Below are 24,890 nucleotides of genomic sequence, written 5' to 3'. Positions count from 1 at the left end.
TGTGTGTGTGTATATACATGTATATAGATTGGATGGAATGGAGTTGGGGCGTTTCACTGCCCGACCACCACACACGGCTGCCCCGTTCGTTCTCGGTGGGCGGCTGGTAGTGCTGCAAATGGTGACCTGGTTGTGGCAGAACAGAGGCCATTGAGGGTGAACGGGGCAGTGGGGGTTAGCATTGTAGGGTGACTGCCTATTGAATGGGGCGGTGGTGGGCGATTGACTACCACCTTTGGCCGCACCGTGTTTGTTCTTGGTTGGTGGACGCTGCAGGCAGCATACTGTGGTGGAGGTGACAGTGTGGTGGGCGGGTGGTGAACCGCCCCTTGCTGCCCCCATTCATTCTCAATAGCAAGCCTGCTTGTACTGTTACGCACATAGCAGCAATTTGTCTCTTGTCAGTACATCAGACATGTTGACGATGGGTGCTTTTCTGCTGTGATAGCGTGTACAGTGCTGTGCAGAAGAGCTCATCTTAACCTTTTGTCTTCACCCTTCAAGTATGTCTCTGAAACACAAATCTGATGTAAGTGCTGGTGATACAGTGAACAAGGGAAAAACCATCACCAAGGAAAATAAAGTAGAAATAATAAAAAGATTAGAGAGAGGTAAAACTCCATCATTCATTGGCAGAGCACTTGGTTACAGTCGGTCAACAGTAGCATTTATTAAAATAATGTACCTGTTCCGACTTACATACAAATTCAACTTCAGTACAAACCTACAATCCCTATCTCGTACATATCACCGGGACTGCCTGAGTGTGTATATATGTGTATATATATATATATATATGTATATATGTGTATATATATATATATATATATGATATATATGTATGGAAGAGAAGGTCTGTGATATGGTTTGCATATTTGCAGCTGGAGATCCACAAAGGGAGAAAATGAATCACGTATCAAAAGTAGTTTTTTATTCCTGAGCTTTCAACCCCTCAAAACGTAAAACTCAGCAAACAATTGACTTGAATCAGAACCCCCACCCCACCTGGCACTCTCTCCGTTATCACCACAAGGTGTCTGAAAGTGCAGCGCGCATCCTGAACAAGTCAGGCGTCAGAATAGCACACAAACCCACAAAAAATCTGCTCACGGTCCTCTTCAATGCTAAAAACAAGAGATCAACAGCAGAAACACAAAACGCAGTGTACAGCATTCCATGCAGTTCGTGCTCAGCGGTATACATAGGACAAACTTCAAAAAGAATTGCAACACGTATACAGGAACACCGCAACGCCGTCAGAAGAAAGGACTCACTATCATTGATCTATACGCACACTAAATCAGCAGGACATATATTTAACTGGGTCAATGTACAAGTAAAATTCAAGGCCAGTATGAAAAGTGGCAGAGAGCTGGCTGAATCTTGGCTCTCAAATGAGAATGCCATCAACAGACACTTGGACATAAATCCAGCATATGCAAATTTAAGAACAACATGTTCATAATGAATAAAACTTTACAACCAAACCCCAAACCCCTTTAACCTATTACCTTTGATTCTTGTTAGTCTAAGCATTATCCTCTGATGAAGACCCCTGACAGGGGTTGAAAGCTCAGGAATAAAAACTGCTTTATGATATTTGATTCATTTTTTTCCTTTGTGGATCTCCAGCTGCAATAATATATAGTGTGTATGTGTATGTAAGGCAAAGCTCTCAATTTACCAGTCGATCTACGTTCCTACCCTCACCTATGGTCATGAGCTAAGGGTAGTGACCGAAAGAACGAGATCGCGAATACAAGCGGCTGAAATGAGTTTTCCTTCCTGAGGAGCTCAGTCATCCGGGAGGGGTTCAGAGTAGAGCCGCTGCTCCTCCGCATCGAAAGGAGTCAGATGAGGTGGCTCGGGCATCTGATCAGGATGCCTCCTGGACGCCTCCCTGGTGAGGTGTTCCGGGCACGTCCAACCGGGAGGAGACCCTGGGGAAGACCCAGGACACGCTGGAGAGGCTATGTCTCCCAGCTGGCCTGGGAATGCCTTGGGATTCTCCCAGAAGAGCTGGAAGAAGTGGCCGGGGAAAGGGAAGTCTGGGCTTCTCTGCATAAGCTGCTACCCCCGCGACCCGACCTTGGATAAGCGGGAGTTGATGGATGGATGGATGGATATATATAGTTTTTGTGTGTGTGTGTGTATATATATATATATATATATATATATCTCGTGTATATATATATATATATATATATATATATATATATATATATATATATATATATATATATATATATATATATATACACATACACACTAATAAAAGGCAAAGCCCTCACTGACTGACTGACTCACTCATCACTAATTCTCCAACTTCCCGTGTTGGTAGAATGCTGAAATTTGGCAGGCTAATTCCTTACAGGTTTCTTACAAAAGGTAAGCAGGTTTCATTTCGAAATTCTATGCATAACGGTCATAATTGAATCCTACTTACGTACATATATGCATCCATAGTCTGCAGCTCGGTTGCCGTGTGAGGCAGCGTTGCGTCCCCCATCAACACGCCTCCCACGTAGTTGGCTGCCTGCCTATATTGTATCCCCCATCCCCACGCCTTGCACATAATTGAGTGCCTGCCCATATAAGGCCGTCCATCGCTCCGGTCTCTTAATTCCCTTCTTTGCTTCGCCACGGTATTCACGTCTCCCTGCTGATAACTGCAGCCTTTTTACTTAATCCACGGCTTCTCCGCTGTTTTATTGTTCGTTTATTATGATGCAAAGTTATCGATGAAGGTGGTTGTATGCTTGCAATGCTTGACAGATGCCGAATGTCACTTCAACACAAGTCCTACAAATACTAACGTAATTGAAACAAACCATGAAACTCAAACCGATTATGACAGCAGAAATCCAAGTTGTGAGAAAACAGTAAAAAGGAGGCGTGTCAGACGTCGTGGTACATTTTCTGATGCAGCTACCGAAAACAACTTTGTGATGCTGACGCCAAATATCGCAGGCAAATCCACAAGTTCATAGAAACGCTGTTGCTAAATACTCTCAGAAAAATCCACAAGTTAATAGACATACTGTCGCTAAATATTCTCAGGCAAATCCACAACCTAGTATGTGTGTATATGTATATATATATACATATTTATATATATAGAGATATATATATATGTATATATATATAGATATAGATATATAGAGATATATATATATATATATATATATATATAGATATATAGATATAGATATATATATAGATATAGATAGATATATATATACTGTATATTCAAGTGGCCTTATGCTAATTTGCTAAGGCTACTAGTTAAATAAAAAATACACTTTTCAACTTTTCTTTAGGATTGAGTGCTTGGCATTTTCTGACTACCTATGCCTAGACCCTTCAAGGCTACTTGTCTAATTCAATAATTGGGATACCCCAGAACTGCTGCACATTGCTTGTGATTCACTTTTTCCTGTACCCATTAAGGAAGCTTTAATCTCAGCCGCATATGTCTATCATCAGACTTGCAACAAAAAGGATAATTCAATAAATGAATAGACTGTTTTATTATAATATAATGTTATCAAACCCATTTAATCAAATTCAGGGTCAGCATCTTTTGATTTCCTCAGACATACATGGGAGACAAACGGTATAAGGTCTTCTGTTTTCCATATATTAGTTTCATTTTTAGCAGTGCCTGAATTATTTATGCCTTGTTGATCTTTAACAACATTCTGATTAGGCAAAATAAAAGAAATTCTGACAAGTTATTATAGCTGACTAAGGATGAAAAACTGATCTGCTTATTAAATTTGCCTTTCTGTCCAATAAGTAACTGATTTGAAATGAACGATGCTACCACTATAAACATAAATCTTTATATATACAGTATGTCTGTCTTTCTTGATTCAGTACATTTGCAGCATCAGTTTGAATCAGCTCCTCAGAATTTTCATTCATCAATAAAAAAATTTAAACAGAATCCCAAGTTATATTTTTCAGCTGTTAATAACACTGCTGCCTTAGAGTTATTAACATTATATGAATAGAGATCTCAGTTAACCTGAAGTTTGTACTGTAAATTATTGCCAAAATTATTAATTCCTTTCTTAACTCTTTAGAAACCCTGTTATAATAAGATGCCATAACGCTTCTTCACCCTAAGGTTTTGAAAAGTTTGCTGTATTCTGGTTCATATGTGTCCCCTTGTTTGAGTTACAGAACTCTGTGTGTAATTAGCACCAATTGTTCAGCGCTTCGGACATATGCTTGTATTTTCCTGAGAAGGAAAGGATTGATATGGTAGGATATCAATAGGAGTAAGTTGCAGCTTAAGACAAGTGGGCACTGCATGAGAAACCTTTGGCATTCTATATTATTTCCTTTGTGTTTAGTTCAGTGGTGATTCTGGTATGGTATTCTTCTGCAGCTGGTTTTCCTTTGGAGATCACAGCATTTCAGATACAGTGGGCTTTAATGGAGACCCAGCTTAAACAAAAGGGGAGAGATGGGTCTGAAATTCACACACTCAATCTTGTTAATGTGCTCTTCACTTTTGTGCATGAAGGCATTTTCCAGAAGTGATTTATTTAACAATATTATAAATGTCACGTTTGGGACATTGTGAGCCTACAACTAGATACCTGACATTCGGACTACGTGACACATCAACATGAGGTGTTGTTGTTGACGTTTTGAGATTGTTAGCTTCATTAAAACTTATTGTATCCCTAATTTTATGATGTCCGTTCTCTGTGAAAACATGGGGTTAATCTTCTTTTCTTGGTCGTCACTACAAACAATGTGGGGTAGTTGACAGATGGAAAAAAGTGTAATTTTTTGGTGGAGTATACCTTTACGATGGGTATTTCTTTGTGGTGATAATAATTCATCAAAGAGTCTGAAGTTTGATCGTGAAATTTGCTATACTACTCCTTTCACATTAAATACGAAAATCATTGTGAGATAAAAGCGAACTTAAAAAGGAACAAATAATAGGACTGTTAGACAAATAAAGTTTATACTGCATGGTTCCCCCAAAAGATCACAAAACCCAAGACTGTTTTGCAGCTATTTTTGTTTATTTCTAAAATTGCACCCTGTGTGTTGCATTAGACTGTATCAGCAACTTCAGCATTCTTTGGTGGTGAATCAAAACAAAAATGACTTCCACTCAGGTTATTTCTGTGACCTTTGATGGCTAAGAAGTCCATTTCTTGAGCTATAGATTCTGGGGCAGTTTGGAAAGGACAATGAGTTAGTCTGTAAATTTGTGTCGATCTTTGTATAAGGCATCCCACAGTGGCTTCTAAATGGCATACAGTAACTGGATCCATTAAGAGACAAGCCATTTACTTTTTACTATTTTGGAATTGTAAAACCTCATCGGTGTTTGACAAAAGTTTACATTTTCAGCCAGTCTCTGATTGAAGGAAATACTCAATAGTGAGTTAGCTGAAAATTGATATAAAGTAATACTGTTATGGGAATTGCAATGTATGTGTTTGAAGAAAGTTGAAAAATCAGAAACCTGAATTCTATAGTAGCTCCTGTACACTCACCTAAAGGATTATTAGGAACACCTGTTCAATTTCTCATTAATGCAATCATCTAATCAACCAATCACATGGCAGTTGCTTCAATGCATTTAGGGGTCTGGTCCTGGTCAAGACAATCTCCTGAACTCCAAACGGAATGTCAGAATGGGAAAGAATGGTGATTTAAGCAATTTTGAGCGTGGCATGGTTGTTGGTGCCAGACGGGCTGGTCTGAGTATTTCACAATCTGCTAAGTTACTGGGATTTTCACGCACAACCATTTCTAGGGTTTACAAAGATTGGTGTGAAAAGGGAAAAATATCCAGTATGCGGCATTCCTGTGGGCGAAAATGCCTTGTTGATGCTAGAGGTCAGAGGAGAGTGGGCCGACTCATTCAAGCTGATAGAAGAGCAACTTTGACCGAAATAAGCACTCGTTACAACCGAGGTATGCAGCAAAGCATTTGTGAAGCCACAACACGCACAACCTTGAGGCGGATGGGCTACAACAGCAGAAGACCCCAACCGGGTACCACTCATCTCCACTACAAATAGGAAAAAGAGGCTACAATTTGCACGAGCTCACCAAAATTGGACAGTTGAAGACTGGAAAAATGTTGCCTGGTCTGATGAGTCTCGATTTCTGTTGAGACATTCAAATGGTAGAGTCAGAATTTGGCGTAAACAGAATGAGAACATGGATCCATCATGCCTTGTTACCACTGTGCAGGCTGGTGGTGGTGGTGTAATGGTGTGGGGGATGTTTTCTTGGCACACTTTAGGCCCCTTAGTGCCAATTGGGCATCGTTTAAATGCCACGGGCTACCTAAGCATTGTTTCTGACCATGTCCATCCCTTCATGACCACCATGTACCCATCCTCTGATGGCTACTTCCAGCAGGATAATGCACCATGTCACAAAGCTCGAATCATTTCAAATTGGTTTCTTGAACATGACAATGAGTTCACTGTACTAAAATGGCCCCCACAGTCACCAGATCTCAACCCAATAGAGCATCTTTGGGATGTGGTGGAACGGGAGCTTCGTGCCCTGGATATGCATCCCACAAATCTCCATCAATTGCAAGATGCTATCCTATCAATATGGGCCAACATTTCTAAAGAATGCTTTCAGCACCTTGTTGAATCAATGCCACGTAGAATTAAGGCAGTTCTGAAGGCGAAAGGGGGTCAAACACCATATTAGTATGGTGTTCCTAATAATCCTTTAGGTGAGTGTATATTATAGACAAAGAAAATTTATACCTGTCATAAGTGATACATTAAACTTAAATGAAAATAAGCCTTCAAAGGCACTGTGCTGTCTGTACATGTGAGCAAAAATATGGGTGTAATGAATCAGCATGAAATCCTAATTTCCATATTCAGTTTGGTTTTCTTGCCCTGGGACTGACTGGGCTTACTGGAATAGCGGCACCCATCCCTTTTAACTCGGCTTATCCTCTATTACAGTTTCCTTTTTCTGTGTATAACAGTAGAAAACCTTAATCTAGTCAATAAAGTTTAAAAGGGGTGGGGAATGATGTATTGAAGTAAGTGGTTCAGTTGTATTAACATTTAGTGTAGAGGAATCCTACATTACAAATGGTCGCTTTAGATGTTAGTGTAAAAAATGCATAAGGAGTAAGATTAATCATATCTGATGCTTGAATTTCAGTATGGAAAGGTTAAGTGTGGAAGACACTGGGTATACTGTAAATATCATTTAAGCAGTTGCTAACAAGTCTTTTAGGAGTATCTCACAATTCACAAAATATGTGTGTTGCATTGCAACCTTCACTCATTCTTTGGTTGACTGCTGATGTACTTTTTCCTTACATACAACTTACACATACAAATAAGGTTAAACTGAAAAAAACAGACTCTTATGGTTTCATAAAGCATCAATCTTTGACTACAGCATTTTTATTCATTTAATTGGTTTCAAAATTTACTTTCTGTATACCTCCTAATGTTTCACTGTTTCAGTTAAGATTTAGTAGGAAATGATATTCTGAATAATTTATCATTTTCAATACAAATCAATACTGTTCATGGGTCTTTTTTTTCTTTTCAATGAAGTCATTAAATGAGAGTAATTATTCTGAATTGATTTCTGACAAATTAAACTAATTTCTCATTCCTTTCTCCTTGAAATCATTTTATTCTGCCATCTGGCCTCAAATAGTAGCAAAAAAAGGGTGCACTAATCCATCTTCAGTGAAGTACAGCTCGAAACAGTAGTCAGGCGGTTCTCAGTCTGTCGCCCACTGATGTTGAAACCCAAAGCAGCGGTAGGGAAAAAGTGTGGGGGGTGCAGATGGGTGGTGTTTAAGACGTTTAGGCTCCTAAGTCATGCCTGTCGTGTCTCTTAGTTTCCCACTTAGCCTCGCTTATGTAAATAAGGCCCTGCAAAAAGAGAAAATCAGCGACTTGAATTGGTGTCCCCATCTTTAAGTCAGCATCTGCCATTAATGAATATTGTTGTAATTCTGTGAAAATCTGTTTCTAAACATGAGGACAGTCCATCTGCATAATTGTACAATCCATCATACAAATACTGTTTATCATTTTTCTCACATTTTACTGTGCCTGGTGCTGCTGGGATGAGCTCAACTTCCTGTCAATATGAACTGTACGTTCAGTGATGGATGGATGAACTTTCAAGTAGGAAAGAAGTTTTCTTATACAGTTTTGGTAATTAGGTACTTCAGTTACAAATAGATTTGCACAGTTAGATTACTTTAATTACTAAACAGTTTTGAAAACGTTTTAGTAATTGAACAGGATTTTCCATTAGAGGCAGTGTCTACCTAAAAGTTGCTTAATCTGACAAAGTTCATATTTAAATTTACCTTTCGTAAAGTGTATGTTCAATTTTTTTCAAGCTTGCCATAAAATGAACAAATAAAGCTCATGGCAATGAAAAACTATAAATAAAACATAGCAATAAAGAAAAATGGCTTATGAGGAGTGCAGATATAACATTATACAATACAGAATATACAATATGCCATTATTTTTGATCACCTTCTTACAGTGGTGCAGTAAACAGATGTGATGAAGCAATTATTACAGTATTTGACTGTGCCTTCATGGTTGTAGAGTAAGTAAGAAAATTAGTAGCCTTGAGGGGCTCTGGAGCTCATAATCAGCATAAAATGATGTTATTTGCTATATTTTCTAACTGCCAATTAGGAAATCCAAAATCCAGTTAATGTCAGAGTTGTGTAAGTCTATATTTCTATCTTTGGAAGCCAGCTTATTGGGATCACTTGTATTAAAGACATGTTTTGTCAATAAATTGGATCCTGTACTGTTGTAGCTGTCAAAGTATTTAAGAGGAATTAGTGAGCACGTAGTGAGTGTTGTGTTTTTTTTTTTTTAGGTTCAGAATGTACTAGGCCAAATTGCTATGCAGCACTGCTTTTCCAGATTAGAATTTTTTTTTTATTATTGATTTTAATATGCAAATCTTAATGAAAAAGGATATTCCAAAAGAAATGTCAAAGCTGCTTAGAATTTATTAACTTGACAGTTCAGATCTTCTTCCTCTGTCATGTTGGTCTTCCAAAACTCTGTGACACATCTATTGGTAATTTAACCTGGTGTCTTGTTTTGTCTGAAACTTCCTTCCTTTGTGTCAGATTCCATCTGTGCTCAACTTAAAATCCACACCAAACACTCACTTATTTTCTTTTGCCTTCTGTTTGTTCTTCACTTTGAAGCTGCAACAGCCTCTACTATTCATTAACATTTTACTGTCACTACTATCCATCCATCCATCCATCCATTATCCAACCCACTATATCCTAACACAGGGTCACGGGGGTCAGCTGGAGCCAATCCAAGCCAACACAGGGCGCAAGTTCGGTTGTGCTACACTCTTTCCATAGTATTCAATTCTTCTTATTTTTATTATTAAATTCAGCTGTAGTCATCAGCTACAAATGATCTTGTTTTACAGTAATTATGTAGATTTTCTAGACATATTCAGGAGGTTAAACCTGAGTTTTCAAATTTTTGTCAAAATATATTTGCAACTGCACCATCCATGAAACTAACTATCAATAAACCCACATGTTAGCAGTGCAGAGAAAAGGAAAGAAGTCAAAGGAGGAGCAGTATTGCTTTAAAATAATTTTTCAAAAATTAAATGTATTCATATTATTTTTTCAAAATAATGTAAATCAGTATATGGGGATAGTCTTGCCTTTAAGTTATGTTGAGCAAATGTTCAGCAAATTTAAAAACTTTTGTTTCATTTTTCTTCTGATACCCTATTTGCTGCTTAGGCTAATATTATTTTTTTGAGATTCATAAATGCAGTTTTGGGTGTGAGGGACTTTTTTATACAGCTTTACAATGCAAAAATGTAAGTTTGTAGAACAAATAATATATGTTGCTAGTTAGAAAAAAGCTTAGTTAGACGAGTGTGTTTATATCTGTCTATCTCTCTGTCTATTGGTCAGTCGGTCGTTCATAAATTTCCCATATCCTTTAAGGACTGAGCAGAAGGAATCAGTTTTTAGAATTTCTGCTTGGCTTTCTTGGTCAAGGTTAATGCAGCAAATTCTGACAATGTGCCATAAAATATTATATACCTCACTTGACAAAATACATTTAGATAGATAAATAGTACTTTATTTGTCCTAAGGGGGAAATAAAGAAATATTATAACAAACACCAACACCCCCTCAAACACACACCAAAATTACTAAAAAGAAGGAAAACCTCCGACTAGGCTAAAGATAGAGAGAGCAGTCACAGTGAGGCATTATCAAGGCATATTGCTATTGGTATGAAAGAGCCCCGATATATGGGTTCTGTACATACTTCTGCTGAATAATTGAATGGCTGAAAATGCTAAATGATAGTATACCGTAAAAAAATAAAGATCTTGACATAATACACTCTGTAGCAGAGATAATGCTTACACCCAGAAGCAGTAGACCAGTTTACATAAAAACAAGTGTAACTGTAAAGAGCAGGTGACACGAAGAAGAAGAGGGATATATTGGTCCAGAACAGGGCTAAACTGCAGTGGCTGTTGGTACAAGTGGTTATGTGTCATTGCATGGAGTATTGTGGGAGAGTAACATTACCCTCTAGTTTAAGCATCCAAGCATTTTGCCAGTCCATGGAGGCCTTTACATTTTTACTTACTTTAATTTTACTAAATTGGCCAGTGGGAACTAATCCTTGTTTAGAAAAACAAACTGGCTAAGGAGCTTGGTTGAACAAAATTATAAGATAATACAAACACAAATATCTCAAAAAAGAAGTGCATTTGTAATAGTTTCAACTCTAAGGATACCAGGTAATCTGAATTTTTATTGTAATTAGTTTTTTATTTTCTTAAATAGACTCCGGAGTGGAGGAGTTCAAGTATCTCGGAGTCTTGTTCACGAGTGAGGGAAGAATGGAGCAGTGATGCAGGCTCTGCATCGGTCTGTCGTGGTGAAAAAGGAGCTAAGCCATAAGGCAAAGCTATCAGTTTACCAGTCGATCTACGTCCCTGCCCTCACCTATGGTCATGAGCTATGGGTAGTGACTGAAAGAACGAGATCACGAATACAAGTGGCTGAAATGAGTTTCCTCCGCAGGGTGTCTGGGCTTTCCCTTAAAGATAGGGTGAGAAGCTCAGTCATCCAGGAGGGGCTCAGAGTAGAGCCGCTGCTCCTCATCATCGAGAGGAGTCAGATGAGGTGGCTCGGACATCTGATCAGGATGCCTCCGGGACACCTCCCTGGTGAGGTGTTCCGGGCATGACCATCCGGGAGGAGGCCTCAGGGAAGACCCAGGATATGGTGGAGGGACTATGTCTCCCGGCTGGCCTGGGAACGCCTTGGGATTCCCCCGGAAGAGCTAGAATAAGTAGCTGGGGAGTGGGAAGTCTGGGCATCTCTGCTCAAGCTGCTGCCCCTGCGACCTGATCTCGGATAAGAGGAAGAGGATGGATGGACTGAATTTAAATAATAAAGCATAACAGAAAGCATAAAATACTTTGTAATGTGTTCTAGTTGTGGGTTTTAGAGTAATACGAAAGGTAACAGAGTATACCTGTAGAGTACGTGCTATACCAGATATTATGTAAACTCCTAATCCCGTTCAGCACTATCATCAAACAAAGAGGTAATTCTATTTCAATTGATTTGTGAATAAACAAGAACTATTTCAACAGGCAGCTTATGTTTAAAGAAGTCCTCTTCACTAGGCCCTGAGGGATGTTTCTTTGTGTTTGGTGAAAGTATTTACATAGTGGTTGTGAGCAAGCCAGTCTTCCTATGATGTTTTTTCATATCCTTTTTAATAGGCATGGGGACCTTCTTTTGTTTCATTAAATGTTGTCTGTAGTTTTACTGTAACTGTTATAACTTTTGTACATCTGTAAGGTATTCTTAGCTTATCAGCATATACAGTGTGATGTTTATGTCTTTAACAGCTCACATTTAAACAGTTCATATTGTATGTCTTATAAAATCGAAAAGTAAAAATGTCTTCCAAAAATATAAATGTTCACTTGGCTAAACTGACACCTTATAATTGGCATGGTTTCACCTAAACATAAAATAATTCTGCATTATGTATTATTAAAAATGATCCAGAGGGTCAGAAGCATCATGTAGCTGGCAAGCTGTGCTAGGTATAAGTGTTTGAGGTGGTGTGTACCGTACTGTAGTGTGATGTTCAGTTTATACTGACAAGCCCACATAGAATTTGTAGGAGGCTCTTATCCTGATATCTCTCATGCCTAAATTACAGTTTACCGGTTCAGAACATGACCAGCGATGCTTTTGTGTGCAAAGTCTAACTTTCATTTTTCATTTTTAATCCTAGAGCTTCGGAAACAAATAGAAAGTTCTGAGCTGATGAACCAGCGTCTGAAGGAGATTTTTCAGAAGAAAATTCAAGAATTCCGAACAGTGTGCTACACGCTGACTGGGTACCAAATTGATTTCACAACAGAAAACCAGTATCGTCTTATCTCCATGTATGCTGAAAACACTGATGACTGTCTTTTGTTCAAGGTAAGAAACGTTCTTGTTACCACTTTTTTTTTTTTTGAAGATGCAGAAGCAAGGTTACGTTCATGGTGCTACTCAGCCAGGTAAAATCATGACCATGATTTAAGAAGAACTGCAACAGTCTGTATAATGGGTGGAATTAGATAGGGTTATCAATCATACTATCATAATTGATTTCAAGATAAATAAAGCAAACTGACGAAATAAGTGAGACTTTTATTAAGGAATGACTTTACTTGGATAAACCAGGCATGTGTAATTTTTGTAAATTTTATTTTTGCTCAATTAAATTTGATTCTAACAGGGTGATTTTGAAAATAAAGTTAATTCCTTGCTATTTAGTGATATGAAAAGGATATTCCTTTTTGTAGAAGGCAGAGGTGCACAATTAATGGATTGCCTGTTTTTTGGTGTAAATGATGGTCTACAACTTTATTGTCCACAAACAAATGGAAATGCTGGTCCTTTTTTATTGATCATAATGGCCTGTGGCAACTGTTGTCTATTTAATATGTCTTACATATTTTATCATACTTAACACATAAGTAATATATTGTGCGCCATCAACCCGATGTTAACTATTTTTAGGGTGCTTGCCCTCCTTCCTTTCCATTTCTAAATTTCCTACCTGAAATGCTCTAGTGTCACTAAATGCAGTTTGTTGAAACTACAACAGTCCTGCTGAGGTGGTTAATTTTGTACACAATTCCATTCAATTTGACTCTATCAAAAAGTCAATTAGAAGCATCTATGAATTGATTAGATCCTACTACTGTGGCTACTTTATTGTAATCAATACTTAACCTCTCAGTTCTCTGTTTGAAATAAAGTGCATTACTCTTTGATTTACATTTTTGATTCTTATAGGATTTTTTAAGTATAGTAATACAAATAAATATGTACAAAATCAGGTGGAATTAGTGTGGTTTGTCTTATAATCTGTGTAATGAAAGAGCCTAAAAAGGCAGATTATTTTTTAGTAAAAGAGTATTTATCCCTGAATGTATCTTTTTCAACACAACCCCTTTCTCTGTGTCATGTATTACTAAATTTGGAATTGTGTCCATTTGTTTGCTTAGGATTACCACATAGAGACAACTCACATAGAGACAACTCAAATGAACCAGCCAATCGTCTGCATCAGTTGTAATATGAATAAAAATGTTGCTGCACTTTTTAGCTGCCTGTTGCATATGCATATATATATATATATATATATATATATCTCATAGCTTACTGTCAAATAATGCAAAGAGTACTCGACACATGTTTCGCCCTTATTTGGGCTCATCAGGCATACACACCTCGGACGTCAAATAAACAACGTGTGGTTTGTTTATTTGACAGCCTGAAGATCGGAGTAATTACATTCATAGTCTGAGTCTCGATCTGATTGTATGGGTGGTGACCTACAATGTAACGCATGTGGTTGGTCTGCCAGTCAGCAAACATCCGCCACGGGCCCTCTCAGTTGCGAGAAGCAGATCATAGAATGTTACATAGTTTACTTTCAAATAATGCAAAGAGTACGCAACACGTTTTCTGCCCTTATTTGGGCTCATCAGGCGTACACACTGGAATGCTATGAAAATATATATATATACTGTATCTGTAGGCAAAAAATCACATTTTTCTTTTATGATGTAAAGAAGCTTAGTTTGATTAATTTACTGAAGCTTGCATCCTGATCCATGTAAGCAGAGATAAGAAAAAATAATAGTGTAATAAATACAAAACTGTGTGTACTGATTTGTTTATTTTTATGGTTAATCAGTTTAAACTTTTTTATTCATCAAAATTGAGAAATGCAGTTATTCATCTTAAATGAAAACTTCAAAAAAGTTGACGGCTTAATGTTATGTTGCTTTATGAAGAAATGAAAGGTTTTAATTTGAAAGATGGACAGTTTATTTTATATCAAATAATGGGAGTATGTGCCAGGGTGCCTGCTGTCTGGATGTGAGAGGGAAAACTATTAAAGAAGAAAATGTTTTCTCCTTTTTACACTGCATTTTCCAAGCCTCACATTGCTTCTTAGTTACATATGTGACCCCGTTTTTTGTCTTGTTTCTTACTGCTGGCTTTGTTTCTTTTTCTAATTTGTGCTTTTCTCACATTGCCGCCTCTCATTACCTTTTTGGATCAGATTAGGTCAAATTACATAATTTTATTAATTTGATAGGGAACTGCAGTACTTCACAAATAAGCATTTGCCTTTTCTCATATCCTTAAATGCTTGTCTTTAAACCATGACATGCAGTTCTATCACAAAAATCAAGACAAGAAATTATTTTGGAAATAAATCTTGTATAATCAATCCATTTATTTAAAAATTCCTCTCATATTTATAATAAACCTCTTCTTTAATGGCAGCTACATGGCATAAATAGCATATACATTAAAAAATCATTTATGCCACCTAGTGAAGAAAACACAGTTCTGTGAATTTTGATCATGGCTCTGTTAACCCTCAGAAAGCTTTATCAGTGGCTGCATCCATATAGCAAAGCAGTTATCATTTCAGATGTGACACTGAAGAAGCTATATAAACAGAGTATGTTCCTAGAATTTCTGCAGAAGATAAAAGTAAAACAAGTGACATACTGTGCAGCTCAGAATAAATGTAGAGGTCAGTCTAAAGGTTACGAAGGCTTAGTTGGACAGTTTATATGTTGCTTTCCCCTCTGGCATTTCTCACCATGCTGCAGGGGAATGATGGTCCCTATTGCGCTGTGTACTGTACATCTTACCGCTAGCCTAGTCAGGGGTTTCAGCGCCCTAATGGTGTGTCAAAGAAAAGCAAAAAAAGAGCAGTACAGTATTGATTTTGTCTGCTTCAGGATGAGTTTCTGTAGACATATGTTGATACTGTGTCAAAATTCCCTCAAAGAATATAATGCTTTTGGCACATTTCATTGAAGATTTTGGCTTTTTGGGTAATTCTTTTTTTATTTGTTTCAGATGCTTGCCACATTTAAAATGAGTGACGAGTAAGGTAGAAAACAGTTATTGGCAACATGTAAACCTTTTATTTTTATTTCACAATGTTGGAAACCTTTTATTGTTGCAGTTATTCAAAACTTGTATGCTTTTATTGAAGTAAAGTTCTTTTGTGTTTTATATTGAAATAATTTGTGTGACAGCTGGAACATTACATTGACTGCTACAGGCCCTTAAATGACTCTGCTTAATTTCCCTTAATACTGAAAACACAGTTAGGCCTGTGTAGACATGCAGTATATTGTGGACAAGGGGGTTTTGATAATGCCTTGACTGTTTTCCCTTACTATTTAGTTTATATACGTACTGATTGATATCCTACACTAAAATATAATAATGTTTCTCTTTCATTGTATTTCTTGTAGAAGTCAGGGGTGAATACATAAATAAAACTAAGTATTTCAAAATGGATCAAAAATTCCCCCAGTTCTGTTACAGGTTCCTTCTCTGATATTACTGAGTTAAAGTCAAGGCCATGAAGCACTTTTTTCTTTCGTTGTCCTTTTAGTGTAAAGCCATAGAACATTACAAAGCGTCACAGATTCCTCTGATCATAATTGTTAAAGGTAAAGTTAACAGCTTGGTCTCTTTCTAATTAGAAATTGGAATTGGCTGAATAATTTAAATATGAATCAGATAAAAGGTGTTTAATTTTTAATTTAAAGATAATCTTCCATGTTGTTAGGTCATTTATTTTCATTTCTCATTCTGTGGTGCATGTTAAAGGAGTTTGTGGGGATGCAGATGAACAGAAATGAGTTAATTCCTTTAAGGACAGAGATCATTAGTGCATAAGACGAATACTGACCTTACACTGGGCATAGATCTCAGGAGCTCACCAGTGGCTAGAAACATAATTATGTAATAACTCCTTGTACCTTCACCCAAAACAGTTTTTAAGCATTAGGTATTGAAACAATCCTTCATCATTGTCCCTGTAATGTTTAGCATTCTGAACTCTTGTGTAAAGACCCAACAAACTGAACCAGTGTTCTGTCACTTGATCGGTTTCCTTGAATAGTAGAAGACGATATTGCATGTTAAGTGGTACCTCAGACATTACACAGTTCACACACACAGTGACTGTACAGTGCAAATGGCAGTTCATAACTTAGCCCCAGCCTTTAATTTTCTACTAGGGCACTTGTTACAATTACGACTGCACATCCAGGGAGAAGAACAAGCAAGAAAAAAAATTTCAGGCAGTTCATAATATCTATGTTTTTACTATTTAAAAGACTGTAAAAAAGACTACTTTTTATTTAAATTTCATTTAGGTCTAACTCCAATTAATCTTATATTCAGTTTAATTTGTTAGAAAATATACATTTTACTTTTGTGCTGTGGTACTCTCTCAACCTTATTCTCACTTGAAATAAAATGAAATCCTGAACAAACACACCATGAAGTATGCACATAGAAATGTACATAAATAAACATTAGGTTTTTGAAGCAAGTTTATATTAGCTAGTAAATTCTGAAGTGTAAATAAGGTATGTTAATGTAACAGCTGAGGACAGAAAACAAATTTCCACTTTTGATAGCTACTATTACACTGCAATGTAACGGCAGCATTGCTCGGTTGAGTGCCATTCATATTATTATCTGAAGATGGAAAAATCCCAGCATTGTCCTTACTATCCTCATTTTATTGTTACATTTTTGCATTCTACTACCTGAAAGAATTTTACATTTTATTTCATGTTTACAAGGATGTGGCATCATCTAAGTGCTGTGGCTATTTACAAGGCCTGATATGCTTTCCACATATGTTATCACTAAATGTGTGCCAGCATTTTTCTAGATTGCATTTACATTGTACAGTAGAGAGCAGTGTTTTCTGTCATTTAATGTAATTTTAATTTTTACAGGTAAGAACAGGCAATCAAGGAAGAATTGAATGGGATAAATTAAACAAATTCTATAAAAATCTGAGTTTTTTTTCACTTGCTGAATCAATATAGAAGTAAGCAGAGATGAGCTGAAATATTGTTTTCTTTTAGAAGGATCTGTGTAAACACATTAGCCATTTACTGCACATCTGAAAAGGCTCCTGTCTCGATGGAAGCTATTATCTGGGTTAAATAAAAATTGTAAAATTGTGAATAGTGTCATGCAAAAATTGTCACGTAAATGCAGAAGACCTGAAATAATCACAGAGCCAAAAAAAGGTGACAGTGTGATGGTGTTTTGCGTGGTATAGCGGTACTTGAAAAAGTACTTTACCACATTTTTAAAACAATACTATATCAGCATTATACAAAATTCAGTCATCATACTATATAAAAATGGATTGAAATTGCTTTATGCTGCCTTTAATTTAAAGTAAGCACAGAAAGCATGTGGACTTTTGGCAGTAATCTCACACCATAGTGGTGCTGCATCTGTACGACTAGAAGACATCCAAATCACACTAGCAGAAGTTTGTTACATTAGACATCAGTTCAGTTACATAAAAATGGTAGATAACGCTAGTGATCCCCAAGCTGTTGATAAACAGAGCAGTCTTAAGTCAAGTCAAGTCGGGGAGCATGCACTGGTACAATGCGTTGCCGCACCCACTACATGACGAAACAACTCGAGATCCCGGTTGGCAACCCCCCAGGCAAGTATGATTTGGCAATACCTTGCTTAAAAAGCAAATGAAAAAGTCTAACCTGAACGAAAATCAAAGCATTTATCCCGTTCTCATTTTGATATCATCCAGGGGTTAAGAAGTCAACAGATGTGAAATGGCATTTACATTAAAAATAAGAAAAGTTAAGATTAATGTATTTCAGTGGGTTAACAAGTGCAGCATTTTCATACAGCGTAGGTTCACAAAGGACATTTTCCCAAGCTTGTTTGATGAACAGACACAAAGATAAACTAGTTCAAGCTTAATCGTGATTCTGTGAAGCATGATGCAAAACATCATACTTGAATAACGTACATTTGCAGTGTAATCTATGCATTGTGCATACTTGGAATTAATTCACATTTCAATAATAATATTTATTAGTCCCCAATGACATTTTGTAGTGTTTTTGTTCCAGATTTAAGGTGTCAAGAAACATGTTTCCAACTCCCAAACCAACATTGTTATGTTGAAATATTTCAGATGCTAAACTTTTTGTAAGGCCAGGCTGAGATGCGATAGCTAGAATCAGTTCCAAAGTCAGATTTTTGGTGTCCCTTCAGCAGAACCGTTTGACAAAGGTTTTATGAATTTATGTTGCACTATTTTTATCAGTCACAGTTTATGTACTGTAATTTTCTGGTAGTATCAGTATTGTTGTTGTGTACCAAGTAACTTGCATGTCTGGATAACATGCAATATGTTACCACTCTCTGGTGCCATTAAAAACGGGAAGACATTAAAATAAAGACTTCCATATCATTAAAAAAAACTAATCAAATTAACTAAAGTAACCCTTACTCCTGTTAGAAGTTGATATTCTCCCATTTCCTGAAACCCTGTTTCCCTTGAAATGAAACCATACACAAAGAAAGATGTTGTCTGCATTCAACAGAAAAGTTGAATTAATGAATGAATGCAAACTAGCAGCAATTACAAAGGAACATCATCATATACAGATTTAATAGACAGTCATACAGTAAAAGCAGGGTACATTCTTTAGAACTGTAATGGTTGCTTATTTACCTGCTCCTTTCTCAGGAGTCCCACAGAATAGGAATTAATACTTTGTAACCTGGGTTGTAATTTTAGTGCAGCAAGCAGGACTTTGTATACTGTAAGTTTATTCAGTGCAGGTATGGAGTGAATTCCTTGGAAACTAATTCAGCCAACAAGACTTTATCTAGCTATTAGGCAGAATTTTTTCAGTATATTACCCAGTATGGTTTTTGTTGTACTATACATCATATCATCATCATCAGCCTTTTGCATAGGGGAGAGCATTAGTCTATTGTATTGTTTCACTAATATATGTATTTACTAGGCTTTCTACAGGTATTCCCACCTCACATTATTTTCCTTTTTTACAGAACAGTACATAAACATTGTGCAGATATGTACAACTTCTGGTAATGTTCTAAATGCACTGACTAGTGGTTTAATATTGATGAGAGTTTGAGAAAATCTGTTGGCTGCTTTTGCTATGCAATCCTTGCATAACAACTCTCATTTTGCAAAGGCATTTAATAACTAAAGAGAACATTTCCAATGAAAACCAGGTGAGAACTTGGAATTACTCTACTAAGGCTACTGAGAACCACCCAACCCCTCCCCTCCAACCCCCCTCACACCAAGAAAAGTTACCTCAATATCCACCCCAAAACAAAAAGAACGTTTTTGCAGCCATGTTGTCTCTTTGAATCAGCTCAACAGCTCTCTCCTGACATTAAACCAAAAGCATTTGAGAAATGTTGTCACTCTGGATTATTGAATGGGGCTGAATGTTTGTTGAAGTTCCAAGAATAATCTGAAATTAGAGAACCCACCAGGATAAAAAAAAGAGATGGAAGGTGGAGGTGCTAGATGGAGATTTTTCCTTTCTATAAAATTTTAAAGTTATTAGATAGATAGATAGATAGATACTTTATTAATCCCAAGGGGAAATTCACATAATCCAGCAGCAGTATACTGATACAAAGAAACAATATTAAATTAAATAGTAATTAAAAATGAAAAAAATAAAAATAAAATTAAAAGAAAGTGGTAGAAGTGATCAGTGAAATAGAGAAAAATAGAGATAAAAAGGTAAAAAGATAAAGTCATATACGGAGCTGCTGGAAAGGCTGCCACTCGGATGCGGCGTATTATGTAAACTTTACATTTTTAGAGTGAATAGTTTACCTTTTGTACTGAGTTTAAGATATTTCTATGGTAAGAAATATTACTATGTGCTACCCAGAGGGCACACTAGTCACAGTGGCCAAAAGTACAACTGGGAGACTTTCATTTGCGGAAGCTAGCTGAAAATACTCCACGAGATGCACCAAATTAATCTCTTGTTGATTAGGTCTGTGTCTGAATGTCATATTAATTATCTGTGCATAATATACCAAATGCTTCTTAATCTCTAATTCCTATTGTTTTTCACTGTGCCTCAGCAATGACAAATATTTTCCAACAGTGACTGTGCTGCTGCTCGTTCTTTGACATTAATAGTCAGCTATGGGCAGAAAAACACCACCCACTCACTAATTTTCTTGTATTTTTATTAGTTTCAAAACCATAAAAATATGACTATGTTAAATGTATTCACTTCACTACTGACAACAATGAAATAAAATTTAACACAGTCATGTTTTCATAAATTTGCTTGAAAAAACACACTATATGGAAAAAAACTTAATGCATTTATAATTACAATATGTTCTCATTTATGAGGAGATTGTAATTGAATACAACATTCAGTCTTGTGTCTCTGAATTGGGTTGAGTGCTCAGAGATGGGTGAATTGATGTATATTTGTGTACTTTAATTAAACCACTGAGTTGAATGTGTACTAGGTGTGTTTTCCTCATTCGTATTTAAATTTATTCCCAGTGTCCCAGATTTATTTTTCCTTCAGAATAAAAGCATTATATTAAGATCAATTGCCTGATCCATTCTTGCATATATAATGCAGGACTGTCTATCTGTCTGTCTGCCTGCCTGTGTATCTGTGTAGTGGTCAATGGTTCTATCAAACAGTCAATCAAGAATATATTTTACCTTTGAAATCACCTCAAATAACGGATTTACGTGTTTGAGAGCAGTAGTTTATAACAACTGCAGTAATCTCAACTTCCTTTGATTTGTTGTATTTGTATTTTTTCTTCCTATCTTGCACTTTTCCAGTCATGGTGCTCTAAACCTTATTCAGCTGAACTGTTAAACCATCCTCACAAGTCAGTTTACATTTAGCAAATTTTTGTGGGTTTTACACCATTTGTATTACAATTAAGTCCAATACTCAGAACACAGGTTTGAGCTTGAAGTGGAGAAACAAGTTAAATGGACCTTAATTGGAAAACTGCACCCCTGAAAAGCCAATTCTGCTTTTATACTGTATATACAACACTTAACACTTCTGTACCTTGTGCCAAAAACTTTTTAAAATGTAAATGCTGTAGATGTGCAGAATAACAGGGTTTTTTTTTTAGAACATTTCAATTGGTAAGATTTATACTTAAAGATGATGTAATTTTTATGATGAAATGCATTAATTAATAAAGTATATGTAAATAATTTGTACTGTTATTTACTACAAATTTATGAAGTGATACCATCTTTTACTGTGTAATAGCTATGAAGAATCTGTGCTCTAAGGTTGTAGCTAGAATTCATTTCACTGAAACATCTTTTGTATTGCAGTTGATTATTGAGAGAGGCAAAAGAAAAGAAATAGGAAGAACAAGAACTGTGTTAGCACGTTTATGAAGGGAGAGTATGACTGTAATAAAGTCTATTCAGAAGAATGTGTGTTGTAAAAGTTGTCTGCCTTGAATGTACAGGTGATTTGAACTCAGTATTTCAGTAAGTCAGTAAGTGTTTATTGCCTTTATTGTGGCAGAGTTGTCCGTGAATATTCATAATGCCATCATTTGAGGCCCAATTTGGCAGTATGTCAAAAGACAAGAAATGGTGAGTTTTTTGTTCAATAACTACTAGGTGGTACCATACCTTTGCTCAAACCTCCAAACTTCTGCAACTAATCTCCAAACAGTAGCCAAATAGAAATACCACACAATATGTTCATTGCCAAACCTGAAAACAAGGTATAGACATGGCTGTATGAAAAATGCACTGCTGCTGTCTTCATAAATTGCTAGTGGCATCTGATTTTCACCTAAACCGTACTGCACTGTGACAACCGCATGTGCAATAAGCACAATATTACAACTAGAACAGGTGTAACTCTGTCAAAGAAGAAAGGGATGTGGGGAGTTGTGGATGGAGGTTGAAAATACAAATTGTCCTGATGTTGTGGACACATATACCAGGTCGATGTACATGCTAGGCAGATTGTCAGTGCTACCATTTCTACATAATTGTTGTGTTTACTGCTGTTCAGTTTTATTGGAATTTTAGACAAATAAACTTAATTTGAACCATCTGAAGGAGTGTGTGAATTGTTAATACACAAGGGAAATTATTTACTTCATTTAAGGACTATGAAAAAATACAGATTACTATATATACATTAAAAATAAATACAAATAATTTGCAAATTGCCACCAGGATGCCCAGATTCATCTTTGTGTCTTGAGAGAGTAAAGTTTAAGTTGTGTTGTGCAGGCTTATTGTTTTCACTGCCTCGTTCTACTTTTTATTCTTCATTTTTAGCTTCTGCCATCTTCTATATGAAGAACAAGGTTATTTTTGTTAAAGCTTGTATCATTATTTATTTTGTATTTATCTCAGAAAAAATAGTACTACATTATGATAACATGTTTACTTCATGTTACTTTTCACAACTTTATCTTATGCAGTTGAAGAAAAAAAGCATCACCATGTAGTGAAAGTAACTGTCAATCGATTGTTTTTCAATCAGCTAATGATGCTTTTTGTAGATGACTTCAGGGATAGGGCTAACAAATTAATGTCTTATACTCTCCCTTAAAATGGCCGATTAAGAGGGATTTTGGGAAACATATGAAAGAATAGCTCATACATTACATAAAAAAAAAACAATTATTCTAGAAAGTATTGTTTATATTGGAAAGACAAGTCAATGCTTATAGTCCAACTGTGGCAAAACTATAGATGTTTCCCACCATTTATCATCACTTTTGTTTCATGGTGTACAATACCTAGCATCCACAAATTCCTTTTTCATTACCCATATTACCATAAAAATCAGGTAAAAGATGTAGATATTATGGTAAGAATGTACATGTCATGATTGGACTCATGGTTTGCTTATGCGATGTATTAGTGTCTATCCTATATAGTGCTACCTGAAGTGATGACATTGGCAGGTTCAGTATGAACTACTGATTGATGAATTGTTTGAAAGTCTTTTGCTGAGAGCGGTTTGTTGCTCTTTCTGTCTCTGTACATTAAAGTGTTGTGGATTTGTAGTTGAACTGTCCACCAGAACATAATGGCTTAATAGTTAATAAACTGGCCTTGACAGTGTGATGCTACAGCATCATTGGCATTGTTTTGTTGCGTGATCTGGGGTCAGTCACTTCACCTGCTTGTGAAGCATTGTGCTGTGAATTTTTTTGGCTTGTTTGTCCTGTTTCTAACCCTGAAATGTGTTTTGTATTTTTATTCATCTTAGATCTTTCTTAAATTAATTAATGGTGATCTGTTTGGTGCCTTGAGATATTTTAACAAGGTAAAGAGTTATTTGTATTTAAGGTGAAGAAATTTTGAGGAATCCATGTCTCCTCATTAAACCAGGGGTAGGCTGCTACTAGAGGGAAGTTTGAGTTGTTGGCTTGTTAATTTAATATCCTAAAACCAATGAGAAATAAAATGTTAGAAATAGCTTTAACAATAGATATTCCAATATATTATTACCCAGCCATTCCTTCAAACAAGCATGGCAGACCATCAGCTGCTGACATGCGTTTGCTTCATTTGTTAAAGATATTGTGTAATTTTCCTTGTTGATGATGTAGCGGTCCAATGCCACTAAGACTCACACTGTCAAGAAGACGATGATGGACACTCCCAGCCTTGGCCCAGCCCACACACACTCACAGAGGCAAAATAATCCACACTGGAATTAAACAACAATTAAAGAATATAATGAAATAAATGAAAACAATCCCACCCCTGCACCCCTACGGAGAAATTACATTAAAAACATAAACACAAACAACCCCCCACAGCAAAGTCCATGGAAAACAGCACTGGACGTAATGAAATGATGACGATAGTAAGTCCAGAGATCTGTACGTTAAAAGGGAATGAAAAAGCAGTCCTACCGGTAGATACTGTAAAGGTGAAGATGGGTGGATGGTTCAGGAGCACCCCACCATCAGTCCTCAGCACACAGGTAGACAGAAGACAATCCAGACCCAACGATTTAAATACGGTTAATCAACAGATGGCAGCCATACAGGTACACGGAACACAGAATACAACAAAAACACTTTTTTTCTTCTTTGGACACCTGCCCTCCTTTTAAGCCACTCTGATCTTTGACCCCAACAGCCTCTGCAGGGACTGCCCGGAGATGAGGTTTTAACTAATAGTAGCACTGCTACAGTGACATAGACATCTCAGTGGTGTTTTCTTTCGACCATTTTTAATGATGGTGTCTAATACATTTCTTATACAATAAGCAAATTAAGCATGCAGAGCAATAATGATGGAGAACTCGCCCAGAATGTTCCGAATTGTGTGCATGTCAGCCTGCTCGCTTTCATTTGTCATTAATCACCTTTGAAGTGCTTGTGTGTAGGCTGTAAA

At 36.6% G+C, this 24,890-nt stretch overlaps 1 protein-coding gene across 1 annotated transcript in view; it reads left to right on the top strand.

The window, feature by feature from the left end:
• Window positions 1–24,890, top strand: part of mad1l1 (mitotic arrest deficient 1 like 1) — an 898,611-nt gene that overhangs the window by 551,149 nt on the left and 322,572 nt on the right. Inside the window, exon 17 of the mRNA XM_039774048.1 lies at window positions 12,345–12,535. Coding sequence (XP_039629982.1) covers window positions 12,345–12,535 — 191 coding nt within the window. The remainder of the gene's footprint in view (window positions 1–12,344; window positions 12,536–24,890) is intronic.

This window comes from Polypterus senegalus, chromosome 13 (assembly GCF_016835505.1).
Source record: "Polypterus senegalus isolate Bchr_013 chromosome 13, ASM1683550v1, whole genome shotgun sequence".
NCBI classification, from domain to species: domain Eukaryota; kingdom Metazoa; phylum Chordata; class Cladistia; order Polypteriformes; family Polypteridae; genus Polypterus; species Polypterus senegalus.
This window is presented reverse-complemented; position numbering and strand designations above follow the sequence as displayed.